The sequence below is a fragment of the Chelonia mydas genome, chromosome 17 (assembly GCF_015237465.2).
Source record: "Chelonia mydas isolate rCheMyd1 chromosome 17, rCheMyd1.pri.v2, whole genome shotgun sequence".
Classification (NCBI taxonomy): Eukaryota; Metazoa; Chordata; order Testudines; family Cheloniidae; genus Chelonia; species Chelonia mydas.
This window is the reverse complement of record NC_051257.2, coordinates 9,965,385-9,979,790: the sequence shown is the minus strand read 5'-3', so window position 1 is coordinate 9,979,790 and position 14,406 is coordinate 9,965,385. Positions and strand designations below refer to the sequence as shown.

General features: G+C 45.9%; 1 protein-coding gene across 8 annotated transcripts in view; it reads right to left on the bottom strand.

The window, feature by feature from the left end:
- SGSM2 (small G protein signaling modulator 2) overlaps positions 1-14,406 on the bottom strand; it is a 145,499-nt gene that overhangs the window by 36,289 nt on the left and 94,804 nt on the right. For 7 of the 8 annotated variants that reach the window (XM_037880355.2, XM_037880354.2, XM_037880358.2 and 4 more), the window contains exons 4-9: positions 11,825-11,986; positions 7,408-7,475; positions 6,797-6,942; positions 6,179-6,313; positions 4,856-4,980; positions 3,309-3,376 (exon numbers count right to left, since the gene is read on the bottom strand). In XM_037880355.2, coding sequence (XP_037736283.1) covers positions 3,309-3,376; positions 4,856-4,980; positions 6,179-6,313; positions 6,797-6,942; positions 7,408-7,475; positions 11,825-11,986 — 704 coding nt within the window. The remainder of the gene's footprint in view (positions 1-3,308; positions 3,377-4,855; positions 4,981-6,178; positions 6,314-6,796; positions 6,943-7,407; positions 7,476-11,824; positions 11,987-14,406) is intronic. The other variant, XM_037880361.2, reaches the window with a different exon arrangement.

Sequence of the window (14,406 nt, the reverse complement as noted above, 5' to 3'; positions counted from 1 at the left end):
GGACTTCCCAGGGAGGTGGGAGCTCCCTGTTTAAATGCCTTCGCTTTCTTTGGAGGATGTTTGTCCCGGAAAAGGTGAGGGTGTTTGAACAGGGACATCCCCCTCTCAAGTTGCCTCTGAAGTAGGAGGCCCTAGTCCAAATACCTTAACAGAGCAAGGGATGTGGCCTGGGGTCTCCCACCGCCTCGGGACGAAGGAGCGTATTGCGAGTTTTATGATTTTTTTCCTGGGGTAACGTAAGTGTCCGTGAGCCGATGGAGTGATTGGCGATGTTCATAAAGTCTGCCAGAGCATTCTGTGCTTCCACTCTGCTTTCTCTTTGTGCCTTCCCCCATCTTCAAATACTTCAATGCATCTTCAAGCTTTCTCCAAGATGCATCTCCTCTGTTATCATCTGGGTGACCATTATCATGGATGGCATCGCTAAGCACCATTCGTTGCCTCTTGTAGAAGTCTGTGGATTCTATCATCATTGTTACAGGCTTTTCCTCTTAGAGCATGGCTGATGACTGAAGCACCATAGATGTTGGCTTCCACAAGGATGTTTTCAAACCCACTTTTCTGCATCACTCTGCCTACATCACCCATGAAATTCAATGCATGCATGCCTCCTATCTCAAAGTGGTCATCATCAAATACATTTTGATTCTTCCATTTAATCAAGTGTGCTTTGCAGTGGATTGCTTGATCATACATGACATAGGTCCAGTCTTGGCTCAGAAAGTGGAACATATCCTGAAAATATTTAATTGGGGTGTACACTGTATTAACATCAGTTGCTGGTGTAGGAATCATTGGACAGCAGCCAATACTAATAAAATAGACAGAAAAACTTTCCTCCAACCAGTCCATTCTACAACTAGTGACAAATATTTTGATGTATTACATGGTACAAACAAGCTCATATTGTCATGTGACTACAGATGTTTGCTTTAATCCAGGGGTTCTCAACCAGGGGTACATGTACCCCCAGAGGTACGCAGACATCTTCCAGGGGGATACATCAACTCATCTAGATATTTGCCTAGTTTTACAATAGGCTATGTAAAAAGCACTAGCTAAGTCAGTACAAACTAAAATTTCATAGACAACGACTTGTTTATACTGCTCTGTATACTATACACTGAAATGCAAGTACAATATTTATATTCCAATTGATTTGATTTATGATTATATTGTAAAAATGAGAAAGTCAGCAATTTTTAGGTAACAGTGTGCTGTGATACGTTTGTATTTTTATGTCTGATTTTGTAAGTTTTTAAGAGAGGTGAAACATGGGCGTACCCAAGACAAATCAGACTCTTGAAAGGGGTACAGCAGTCTGGAAAGGTTGAGAGCCACTGCTTTAAATCAGCGGCAAAAAGTATGGAAAAATGTATAAAATCTATTACCTTGGAGGTAAATATTTCCCACCCTTTCCAAAACAGTGCTATTTTGAGTACATGGTTGCATTATCAGTTGTATTTATAATTGGATTTCTGCCAGCTGTACAATTTAGAATTGTATTTCTGTCAACAAAGTTAGACTCTTTCTATGAGTTATGGCCCAGTTTGGGTTTTTTCCCTGATTGGATGCCCAATAACGTTTAAACATTACGTGATACAGAAAAACTGCACTACTTCCAGCAGCCACATCCTGACATGATAGCAATTAAATTTTCTAGCTGATGGGTTACCCTAACTAAGACCCCTTTTAAAATCTGGCTTGTAGATTAAAAGCGGGGGCAGGGACGACAGTGTTATTGTTGTAACCATGTTGGTCCCAGGATCTGGGAGAGAGAAGGCAGGTGAGGTAATATTTTTGACTGACCAGCAACTGTTGGTTGACAGTACAAGCTTTTCAGCTGCACTGAGCTCTTCTTCAAGCCTGGGGAAGGAAGCCGAGTGTCTGAGATAATTACAAGTTGGGAGAGATTGTTTAGCAGAAGGGGAAACATGCTAGAGATGGTCACAACTGAGAATTAGATTGTTCTGCCTAAAAGGGTTTGAAGTGGCCAGTTAAGAGTAGCAGGCAGGGTGGTATGTTACAAATTGTTCCAGTGAGCCATGGCCCTGTTGAGTATATATTTATGTATAAATATAGCAAGGTCATTTGATACTATAAAAAAAACGCTGTGGGGGTGGATAGTGGGTCAGAGATTGTTGTAATAAGCCATCAATCCAGTGTGTCTATTCAGTCCATGATTTTTAGTGTCTAGCAAAGTTATGAACTTAACTCCCAGGTTTGTCTTTTGAGGTTGTTATGCAGGTTTCCTGAAGACTGACAGGTCAGGTACAGAGCAATCACTTTGTGAAAAGTGTTCACCCAGAGGGGATATGGCGTTTTTGTCCTTTATAATTTTTTGGTGTGTGTTCATTCAAGAGCGTAATGATGGCCACGTTTTACCCACAGCAGTGTTATTTAGGGCAGTGAATGTTGTGATGGGCATGTGTAGTACCCATGGAGCTTGAAAGGTGCATTGTGGGGGTGTTGAGCATCCTAGCAATGGAGATACCTCTGCAGGTTTGGCATTTCTTGTTTCATTTTTTTTCTCCTTTTCCTCTGTGACTGGAGAGGTGTTAACGGGCTACTTCATCTTGAATGGTCCCTTGAAATATTAATTACTTATGCTAAACAATCTGTTCCCCCTTGTATTTAGCTGTGACGCTCTGAGTACATGTCCCAGACCAGAAGAAGAGCTCTGTGTAAGCTGGAGAGTTTCTCTCTCTCACCAATGGAAGTTGGTTCAATAAAAGATATTCCCTCACCCACCTTGTCTCTCTAATATCCTGGGACCAACACGGCTACAACAACACTGCATAAATATTTTTAGAAACTTTTTAAAATAAAATGACTTGGCATCCAACAATTAAAATTACCCCCTTTCTGTCCCGCAATAATTAAAAAGTAGAGGCCAGATTTTCAGAGCAACTGAGCACCCACAGCTTACACGGCTTGTAGAGATGCCGCCACATATGGAGAGGATTGAGCCTGCTGCAGCCTTGGCTAACCCAGCTGGATCTTTGAGAGGAGAGGCTCATGTTTTTAGACCCATAGGTCCCAGGTGTGATCCCTGCTGCCAACAACCCACCCAGAAGCATTGTGTTACATCAACACTTAGGACAAAGTCAAGCCTCAAGAGACAACTGCAACAGCTTTTGGCCGAGAAGTTCCACGAAGAAACAAAGATAAACCTCCGTCTGCCTGCAGGGAAATAAACGCCGAAGAGGCAGCAAAATAAAACACGAACAGCATTAACGTTCCCCCTGCAGAAAACAAGGCCCCTGAGCCTTTGTGGCACCCTGTGGGCTGAGGAGGGTTATGCTTACGTTGCTGATGGCAGTGAATGCAGACAATCTGACTGAATGGCACTATTAAGGCGTAGTCCCAGTACACACTGAAAGGAAAAAAAAATGCAAGAGATGAAATGGTTTTAATAATCGGTGGCCAGACTGCCCGGTAAAAGCACAGACACGGCACTAAATTAAGAGCAGCTTACTAAACTTGGCCGATTAAGTGGAATTTACGGTGAAGTAAAAGGCAGAGGAACGAGTTTAGCGTAGCGTATATTGCTGAAGCCTACAGGTTCACAGTCACTCCCCTCCCATGCACACAGCACTCATCTGCTGGCTAAAAACAAGAATCAAGTGCCCAGAGCATCACACTCGAGATGGTTTTGTGGCTGGGATTCAGGACACCTGGGTTCTATTTTGCCACAAATTACATGCGACCATCAAGGCAAGCCCCATGGGGCCCAATGTCGCACGCACCAATGAAATTCAACAGAAGCAAGGTCCTTCCCTTAAACTGTGGCAGTAAGTTGCACAGGCTAGAAGCTTATCATTGAGATCCAGAGCGTAGTGGGACTCAAAGGAGGATTGGATCTTCCTAACGAATGCAAAACACTCCTGAGTTATAACCGTAAGAATTAAAACAGCTTTGAAGGGATATGAAACCTCTAGTTGGTTTATGCTGTGAAGCCTAATGATCGGGGGTCAGAAAGAAACATTTCCTAGGGGCACATTCTACCATGACTGCCTACTGCAGGGTTTCTTTCTCCGTCTTTTGAAGCAGCAGGAACTGGCTACTAGCTGAGACAGAATACTGGATTAGAGGGACCACTCTTCTAATCAGGGATAATCATATCACAGGGCTGCTTTGAGGATGGATTATAAAGTGCTTTGAGATCCTGCAATGGGCACCCGAAAAATGAGACTCGTGATAATGGGAGGCAGACTTTTTGTTCTCCAGCCCTGGATCGCTGAAATAAGACTTGTTCCTTTACAATGGGTCCTAAATCTGGATTATATGATCTGATGTATACGAGGGGCAACACTGTGTGTGCGTCTCTGTGATCCAGTGAGGCGATCCCCGTGAGCACAAATTTAAAACAAGAACTATTTCAGCATGGCCACCCAGCAAATCTTACTAATTTTTCCGAGTGTCCAGAATGTGTTTCCATAATAAATTATTCTGGAAAATTGCTGAAATAACCTTGCATTTTATTATCACTATTATTTGCATGACAGCACCTAGCAATCCCCATTCAGAGCAAGGCCCCGTTGTGCTAGGCACTGTACAAACGTATGGTAAGAGACTGCGCACCTGGCCCAGATGGGTTACAATCTAAATAGATAAAACAGACAACAAGAAGGCAAACGAAGGTACAGCAAAGTGGAGTGACTCGCTCAAGAACACACAGCAGGCCAGTGGCAGAACCCAGAAATAGAACCTGGTCTCCCGATTCCTAGCCCAGTGCCCTATTTGATGGAGCATGCTCCCTTCAGTTAAATCAGTCCTGTTGCTTGTCTGTTACTCCTGTTACAGTTAGCTGGGTGAAGTATACAAGACAGAGATCTAGCGAAGGGAATGTTACCTTTTCTCCAGCTCAGAGTCCCTCAGGGTGCCGTTCATAAGCTGATTGGGAGTCCATTTTAAAGTCAAGCTATCTGCTGACTGATGAAGGGAGAGATAGCCAAGAATTGCCTCCATGTCATCTTTCTGTTTAAAACAATAAATAAAGAAAAGCACATGGAAATCGTGGTGTGTGTTATTGAGAAATAAGTCAGCTGTGATGAGAGATCCCCCAACAGGCCAACCCTGTCCCTTCAATTAGCCACATTTATTCAGTGCTTCGTCCCCTTCCAATGGCACTTGGACATAGGCCATTAGCCACCATGATGGCAGCAGATCGAGGGACGTGATCGTTCCCCTCTATTCAACACTGGTGAGGCCTCATCTGGAGTACTGTGTCCGGTTTTGGGCCCCACACTACAAGAAGGATGTGGAAAAATTGGAAGAGTCCAGCGGAGGGCAACAAAAATGGTTAGGGGACTGGAACACATAAGTTATGAGGAGAGGCTGAGGAAACTGGGGATGTTTAGTCTACGGAAGAGAAGAATGAGGGGGGATTTGATAGCTGCTTTCAACTACCTGAAAGGGGGTTCCAAAGAGGATGGCTCTAGACTGTTCTCAGTGGTAGCAGATGACAGAACAAGGAGTAATGGTCTCAAGTGGCAGTGGGGGAGGTTTAGGTTGGATATTAGGAAAAACTTTTTCACTAGGAGGGTGGTGAAACACTGGAATGCGTTACCTAGGGAGGTGGTGGAATCTCCTTCCTTAGAAGTTTTTAAGGTCAGGCTTGACAAAGCCCTGGCTGTGATGATTTAATTAGGGATCGGTCCTGCTTTGAGCAGGGGGTTGGACTAGATGACATCCTGAGGTCCCTTCCAACCCTGATACTCTATGGGTCTAACGTGGGAGGAGGTCCGTTTGATGGGCAGGGGTATAAACCCATTTAAATTGGCCAATTTTAATCCCAGCTTGATCCCAGTTCTCTCCTTCCTTTTTTGTTTGCAGTACATATCACAGTTTAACTGGAAGGGGAGGTGGGTACCATTAGTGAGGTCTCTGCCTGGGAAAGGAGTCAAAGCTCCACCCAACACCCGGGCTGAGCCAGAAAGGATGGCACTCAGCATCCTTCCATCCCTGAAGCTTACATGGCTCAGACAGATGATGCATCGGCCTTCTGCTGGGCCAGCTCAGGATTCAGACACTGCCTCTGAAGCTGGACAGTCCAGAGAATAAGGCACTGGCTGGGGATTCACGGTACTTGAGTTCCATTCCTGGCTCTACCATGCTGAGCATTAATCTCGCTCCAGTAATATGAACTCAACACACTTGATGCTCAGATACTTACTGGCTGGACCAGGACATTATTTTTCCCATACAGCAGGTGAGTCCTCGAATTCTGGTGCAAAGACTCCACGTATTCTCTAGCTGAAGTTGCATATCGGTCTTCCGACACGCTCCCGCTCGAGTGCTGTTTCCGGATCTAGGAGACACGAGAACCGTCGGTCAGCACACAGGTTACACGGTACCAGTCGCAATTGTATGAAGAGGCCGCTCAGAGCAGCAGCTCCACTAAAAAGGGCATCTTGAGAAATCTCTTTCCGGATGGACTTACTTTCTGCAGCCCTGGACTTTAAAGGCATGTGAGGGGCACTCCCCCTCACCCCAGCCACAGAGGCTTTCTCCTCCCCAAGGCAGGGAATCAGCATAGCAAGTGAAAGCCCTGGCGTCTCAAGCCACAAAATTCCAGATCTGGATCTCAAACCTCCCTAAATTTGGAGGGGACATTTGGAGCCAAATGGCCTTTCAGCTGTGACGAAAGCATGCATAAAAAGCGTTCTCCATTCCTGGTAATAGGTGGAGGCTGCCCGTGGGTGTTATCTAAATACCCGTCCACCCTTCTTCCCCTCTTGTGGGGTTTCCTTCTGTGCCAATAACAGAGAAGGGGCATGCTGCAAATACCTACTCCCAGCGCCGGGCGTTTTGAGGGTGAGTCCTGGCGCCCATGGGCTCCATGGATCCGGTGTCTCTGAACCAGCTCGTCGGCTGACGGGTCTGTCCAGTAGTGGTCAGCTGTTTTCAGCTTGGTGTATTCTAGTGCACACGGCCCAACTAGGAGGACAGTAATGAGAGAGGATCTTCAAGAAGAACGGACATTTGTTCACACTCATCCTCCAGGTCAGATGTTAAACTGAGGCCCTTTCTGCTCGTGTCTGGTGAAGTTAATGATCTCACAGCACAGGAGATAACCTTGGCATTCTGGCCAAATTCCCTCGCTCAATAAACCAAGTGCTGTTAGGAGACTGCAGGAGAAATATTGCTGAGCACTTAATACACAGTCACTGCGCGGTTAGTACCTCCAATTCCCTGCTGTGGGACATCACACCTAGAAAAGTGCTCTAAGAAAACCAAATTCGGTTCTGCTCTATCATCAAAGCCAGCAATCAAATAGGAAAACAAGGTGATCTGTCTCCATTCCCCCCCCCGCCACCCCGGCTCTGCTTCTGGGAAAATGCAATAAGCAACAAAACAAAACAAAACCCTAAACCACCCGGAGCGAACAATGAAAGTACTTACCAAGGAGAGAAGCTAGGATTGGTCCATAAACAGGATCTGCCAATAAAGCTTCTCTCTCATAATATTTGCTGGGAATAAAAGATGAAAGTGGATTAGAGTCACGTGTTGGTATTTTCAAAAGCTCCCAAGTCACTTAGGAGCGTGAGTTCCATTGACTGCCACAGGTACTCGTGCTCCCGAGTCACACCAGTGTTTTTGAAAATGCCATCCATTGCTAGTTGCTACCACAGCCTGCCCAAAAAGAGTCAAAGGCCTCCGGGGGGAGAGGCATTCTCCAGAGCTGCCGTCCAACTCTTCGGGTTTGATCCTGCAGACAGGCACTCTGGGAGCATACTGTTATTCCCTGCAGCCCTGCTGAAGTAGCTGGAAGGGTAGGCCGGAATAAGCACATGCACGGGGGTAAAAGTTTGCAGAAGGAGAGGCTCAGTTTTGAAGCAAAACCACAAAAGCCTTACTAAATCGTAATTCTGCAGCCAAGCGATCATCCCAACGGCAACTGCAGACAATTGAGTTACCTGGATCTCTTAGACAGGCTCTACATTAAGGTAATCACAACTAAAAAGGGAAAAAAGTGATTTAATCTATTTTAAAAATATGTTTATATATAAAATTATGAACAATTTTTTTGTGTAAACTTGAAGTCAACCATTGCAGCGCCGCTTTTAGTGCAATACACAAGAAACCCACGGAGCACCACACTTCGCTCCACAGATCCAACACCCACCCCAGACACACTAAGAAATGCGTCATCTACAGCCACACAGTCAGATACCATGGAATTTGCTCTGACGAGAAAGACCGGGATACACCCTAAACACACTTAAAATCGCCATCACAAAACAAGGACACTTCACCAGAGAAGTAGATCGCATCATGGAACAGGCCCACACACCTCACGAAAGCCTGCTTCAATACAGAAAACAACCGCCCACTGACCCCAATATAGGGAATCATCAAGCAATATTTGATGGAAACCACACCCTGAAAGAAATATTTCCCAAATCCCCTCTTCTGGCCCTCCAACAACCTCCCAGCCTCGCCAAGCTCATAATCAGAAGCAAGCTCCCTACAGACCAGGACACAGTAACTCAAAGCAGCACCAGACTCTGCCAGAATAATTGATGCAAAACCTGCAGACACATCTCCCCTGCTATAATGCTCCATACCCCCCACAACACACCGTTCAAGGTCCATGGGTCCTACACACGCCTATCAACACGTGGCGTATCTCATCCCCTGCATCAAATGCCCCAACAACTATGTGGGTGGAACCAGACAATCGCTATGCTCTTGAATGAACTCACACAGAAAATTATAAAGGACAAAAACACCGTGCACTCTTGGGTGAACACTTTTCACACAGGGGTCACTCCATATCTGATCTTTCAGTACTGATCCTCAAGGGAAAATTGCTCAACATCTTCAAAAGACGAGCCTGGGGACTTAAATTCATAACTCTGCTAGACACCAAAAGCCTTGGACTTAACTGGGACACTAGTTTGATGACAATTTGTAACATACCACGCTGCCTGCCAACCTTTAATTGTTTGAACCCCTTACGCTTAACAATCCGTCCCAACTTGTATTTACCTTCCCCAGATCTGTAGAGTTGTGTGTGGTTTGACAGCTTGTCTCTCTCACCAACAGAAGTTGGTCCAATAAAAGAGATTACTTCACCCATCTTGTCTCTCTGAACAGAATATCATTCTGCTTGTATCTTCCACTAGATGGGGCTCAAACTCTATGCTATTTCCAATTTCCTAAAGGCGAAGCCGCCAAAACACCAGGGATTCAAGGAGTGATGTAATCCCACGGATCAGAAATATTCTCTTGCTTTAAAGAAAAACTTTTCAGCATAATTGGCATGGACTCAAATACAAGGAAAACACAACAATACAAAACAAAGAAACAACCTTGATGCTGCTTTAGAAGCAAAGAGACAAGACACCCCTCATCCCAGGTCCGGGACCCAAGACTGGCAGGCCTGGATTGGGAACAGGTACAGGACTAGACTGGATTGGGAACCAGTTTTACTGACAGACGATTGGATTGTCCAATTCAGGCACCCACAACAACATGTGCTTGCAGTGCACCAGGTATGCACATCTCCATGCTTTGTCGCTGGCCAAGCGCAGGTGCAAACAGAGCACCTGGTTTGCAGAGATCATTTAGGCAGTCGCGCACACCTAACTTTGAAGCTATGGCCCCAAATCTTGTTGATTGAGGAAGTAACCATTATACTCCCGAAAAAGGGATGCATTTCTGAAAGAGATCGTGGGCTTCACTCATGCTACCCTGCTATCAGGAGAAAAACTGGCTTAACACAGGAGGAGAGTTAGCTCAGCGGTCTTCACAGGATATCCCCATGCTCCATACCTCCCCAACACACAAATCACAAACGGCTGCTTAAGCAAACTGGGATCAGATGCCCCCAACAAAATAGTTTTTTTGATCATCACTAAGACCTTTCTCTTCCCTCTCGACGGGAAGACAGAACAGGTAAATATATTCCTCTTCTGACCTGCTTCCAAGGAAGACCTAACCCAGATTTTGGAAATACTGTGGGAAGACTGACAGAATCTAACCACTGTGGCAAAATACCTTGTTTGGCTCAGTCCTTTTTAGCCTTGGAGACTCAGGTTTGGGGCAAGGCGAATCCTTATAGGTGGCCCAGGGTCCTGCTACTCCTCTCCTCAGTCAGTCCCTTGTGCTTGTTTTCCTTCCCTTCTGGGGAGCGAGTGCAGCCTCCCTACTGGGAAGGTTTGGTGTCTTGCTGCAAACAGCCTACTGGCAGCTTCCCTGCTCCTCTCACTCCCTCACTCTCCCCCTCCTACCACCCAGGGGAGGGTTTAAAAAGGTCCCAAGTAGTTGGAGTCAGCTGAACCTAATTGGTTCCCTAGCAACCCCTTTTCCGGCTGAACCTTATTGCCCTTGGTTATCTCTCCTCAGTGGATAGGGAGGGGCCTTTTAATCCCCTGGGACTAATTAATACCCCCCCATTTTGTAGCTGTTTGTCCTGGGTTTACCACAATACGTTAACTGCCCCCGAATACCATTCTCCTTTGCACAGCCAAGCATACCCGTCTCCACGATAAGAGCAAAGCAAGTTACAGACATGCTGCAGACATGCCTTGGTTTGTGACTAGCCTAGGCCAGGCCTCAGGGTTTCCACCATTCCTTTCTTCTGAGACCACCAAAGTCTCCCCAGGGTACTCCTCATTCTGTTGCATTTGCTGTAGGGGTGGAGGAGATAAGGTGAGGACAACCTCCCTGGGGAGCCCAATGCCCAGGCACGCGGCCAGGAGGAGACTTGAGTAGAATGCCAAAGAGTTTGTCCATGTCTGCTAGAATCCAATGCATCACGTCCACAAGGTGCCTGAGCTCTCTGCAAGCTTCGAAGGGGGAAATCTCCATCACAAACGTAACCCTTCCAAATAAAGGCAACATGTCGTCACAGGACTGACCTACCCCAATCAGACCTTCCTACAGTTTTCTAAATTTTCACTCCTCACCTCCTTTTGCTCCCCTTTCCTCTGCAGAGCGCACATGCCCTCCTGGCACGCTACAGCTTCTCGCTTAAGAGTCTCAAAAGCGCCTTAATGACTTGGGTGCCTAATTCTTATTGCAGTTTGCAAGTCAACAGAACTTAGGTGCCTAAGTCATTTAGGGCAGTGGTTCTCAACCAGGGGTACATGTACCCCTGGGGGTACGCAGAGATCTTTCAGGGGTACATCAACTCATCTAGGTATTTGCCTAGTTTTACAACAGGCTACAGAAAAAGCACTAACAAAGTCAGTACAAACTAAAATTTCATACAATGACTTGTTTACGCTGCTTAATATACTATCTGCTGAAATGTAAGTACAATATTTATATTCCAATTGATTTATTTTCTAATTATATGGTAAAAACAAGAAAGTCAGCAATTTTTTCCATAATCATGTGCTGTGCCACTTCGGTATTGTTTTGTCTGATTGTGTAAGAAAATAGTTTTTAAGTGAGGTGAAACTTGGGGTTCGCAAGACAAATCAGACACCTGAAAGAGGTCCAGTCGTCTGGAAAGGTTGAGAACCATTGACTTAGGGTCCTTTGATAATTTTACCCCTAGACTACAGCCAGCTGACATTTTGCAAAGTTTAAAAAAAAAAGTAGTAAAAAATACATTTATTTTAAATGTGTAAGATTTGTTTACTGGTTCTTCGAGCTCTCCCGCAGGGTGAGATTTAATGGAAACTTTGAAACATTGAGAAAATGTTTCTAAAACAAAAACACAAATTGTGGGGATTTTTTTTTTTTTTAAACTTTTTTCTGGGTTTGCGGATGGGACACTGACGACGTTCGCTACTACAAAGACACAGCGCACGTTGGTCCGACAAACAAAACCTTTGTGCTGCCAGCTGTTTGCTCTGCTCTTTACCTGCAGTTGTCCACCAGGTACTGGACGATTTTGTCCAGCACTTTCTCAATCAAGGCCGTCCGCACCCAGATGTGTCTGATGGCCTGCAGCGTCAGGACAGGTGTTTTGCTTGAGGTAGACCCCTGCCTCTTGAGGGATTCCTGGCCATTCGGTTGATTTTTCCTGCAAAAGGGATACAGTGAAAGTTGTTGGAGTCCAGATTTTTACTTTGACAGAGCTCTGCGTGCACATGTATTGGAATACACAAGGTGCATCAGATGAAGTCAGATGTGGTCACTATGTTTTATGTTCACCGTTGCATTGGGGTGCTAGGATCCAGAATTTTATTCAGCCCATTATGAAGATAGGGTCAAAAGTGATGAATAATTTGGGATGCCTCCATTTTGGGGATAACCAGACAGAGGTTTTAAAGGGGCCTGATTTTCAGGGGCCAGATGTTTAGTACCCTCTGAAAATCAGGACCCTTCAAGGCATCTCAAGTTGGAACCCCAACTACTGGGACACTCAAAATCACTAGTCACTTCACAGGGACCTGTTTACAAAAAAATCAAATCACAATCCACATGCAGTTTTTGAAATCCCCTCCAAATGTGGGGGCATTTGGGATTCCATCTTATTTTCCCACTGTAGATTGGCTCCATTAGATTAGACAGACTGCATAGCAGGTCCATTGAACCCAGAGCAGCTGCTATTCTGGTCTGTTTGAGACTGCACCCAACAGAGCAAAAATCTAAATGTTCCAGAGAATCAACTGCCTAAAAGGCGCAGACGTTTATTTCTAATCAAATACAACTGCAAGCTTCACTTAGCCCTTGTATAGCTGCAGGAAGGACTGTAGAAAGGATGGATGCAGACATTCAAATATTAACGTTTGGAGACTCATCAACTGCATTTCGACAGCATCCCCCATCCTGAAGGATCTCAAGGTGCTTTGTCAGCTGTGTATGTGACAGCCAGCTGCTATAGCTTGGTTTAAGAGCCAAAGATTTCTAGTTGGAGCCATAAGACTCTAGATTCAGTGTGGATCAGGCACAGCGGGGGACCTGTAACAAACACTGACCAATGGGTTAAACATTCATTCAGCACCCAAAATGCAGCCACCTCTGGGATAAGCCCCATGAATAAGACAGTCGGGGGAGAATTATGGAAAATCTCTACTCTTACGAAAGTTCCATGAGATCTTTGATGGTTACAGAACAGCCATCGGGGTCAAATTTTAAGGTCACGTCCAAATGATCTGAGTTGAGAACCAGAGGGTTTGGCATGAGATGTTAACAATGAATTCAGGGTTTCCAAAGGGCTAGCCAGTAGCAGTGAATCTGATCAAAACTCATCCAAGTCCCAGTGAAATAAACGAAGGAGTGGGAGGTGGCTGGCCAGGGGCTGCGGTGGCTACAGAATACACCTGCAAAGCAATGCAGAGCTCAGGTAAAGGAGGGGAGTTAGAGGGAGATGTACGCAGAGCCCAGCCAGTTCCAAAGGCTGGGGAAGATGCACGCCAGGCAGCAGGACAGGGCAAGAGGTGGGGCTCATCTCAAGGAAACAGATAATTCGACGGAACGGATGATGGACGCTGAGCCAGACTCAGCCCTGGGAGGCATCACTGGATTATGCCAGGGATGAATTTGTCCCACTGTCTCAGCCAATCTGCTCTTAAATCAGCTCAGGCGTTATCTGGCTTTGATGGTGGACGGTGCGCCAAATGCAGAGGGTCAGAGTTGAGTTCTGAGCGCTCTTTTGCACGCCGTACCCAGCAATGCGGTCCATGTCCAGCAGCAGTTCCCATGCTGCAGGTTATTGATTCGCCTGCCTCGACCCTACTTTCCTTTGGATTTTTTTAAAAACAGCCTCCAGTCTATTAAAGGGAATGGCTCAAATGCACATGCTATTCCCTATCGATCGATTCTTAACAGGAGCTACTAACCCAGGGCCAGATTCGGGCCTCAGAGGTGCCCAGGCATGCCAATTCTGACCTGCACACACTCCCTCCCCAGGCCATTTCTTGGTGCAGAGATTGACAAGCCCAGGTCACAGTGGGAAGCGGTTTAGTGAGCTGCGCAAATACGAAATTGACACCACTGCCTTTTCCCAGGCTTTGCATTCCACTGCCCAGACAGCACACTGGCTGGCCCATCCCAGTTTGCATCAGCCTCCCATCTGCTGTGCACGGTTGTCCCCACCTCCCCTTCACACTTGGAGCCATGTTCATTACCCTTCCCACTGGCAGCGAGCTTCGTATTTCCTGCTACCCAGGAGTATATTGCCTTACAGGCCAATATGGATTATTCTTGACACAGACAGTCGTACGCGCGGAACCTTGCCAGGGATGCCTTCTGATTCATGTAAACATCCTTCTGAACCTTCCCTCCACCCTTTTTTGTTTCTTTCTGATGCACTAAGGTGACCTGAAACGGGAGCGCTTTTTTCTCCCCCCCCACCCCCACGTTTTGCATCAACACCGCTTGTGCCATTAGTTAGGCAGCACCGAAGGAGAACGCTGCTCCATCCAGAACGCCGTCAATGCGGCAACCAACGAATAATATAAGAAATGAAGACTATAAATACAATCATCAGAACAGTCA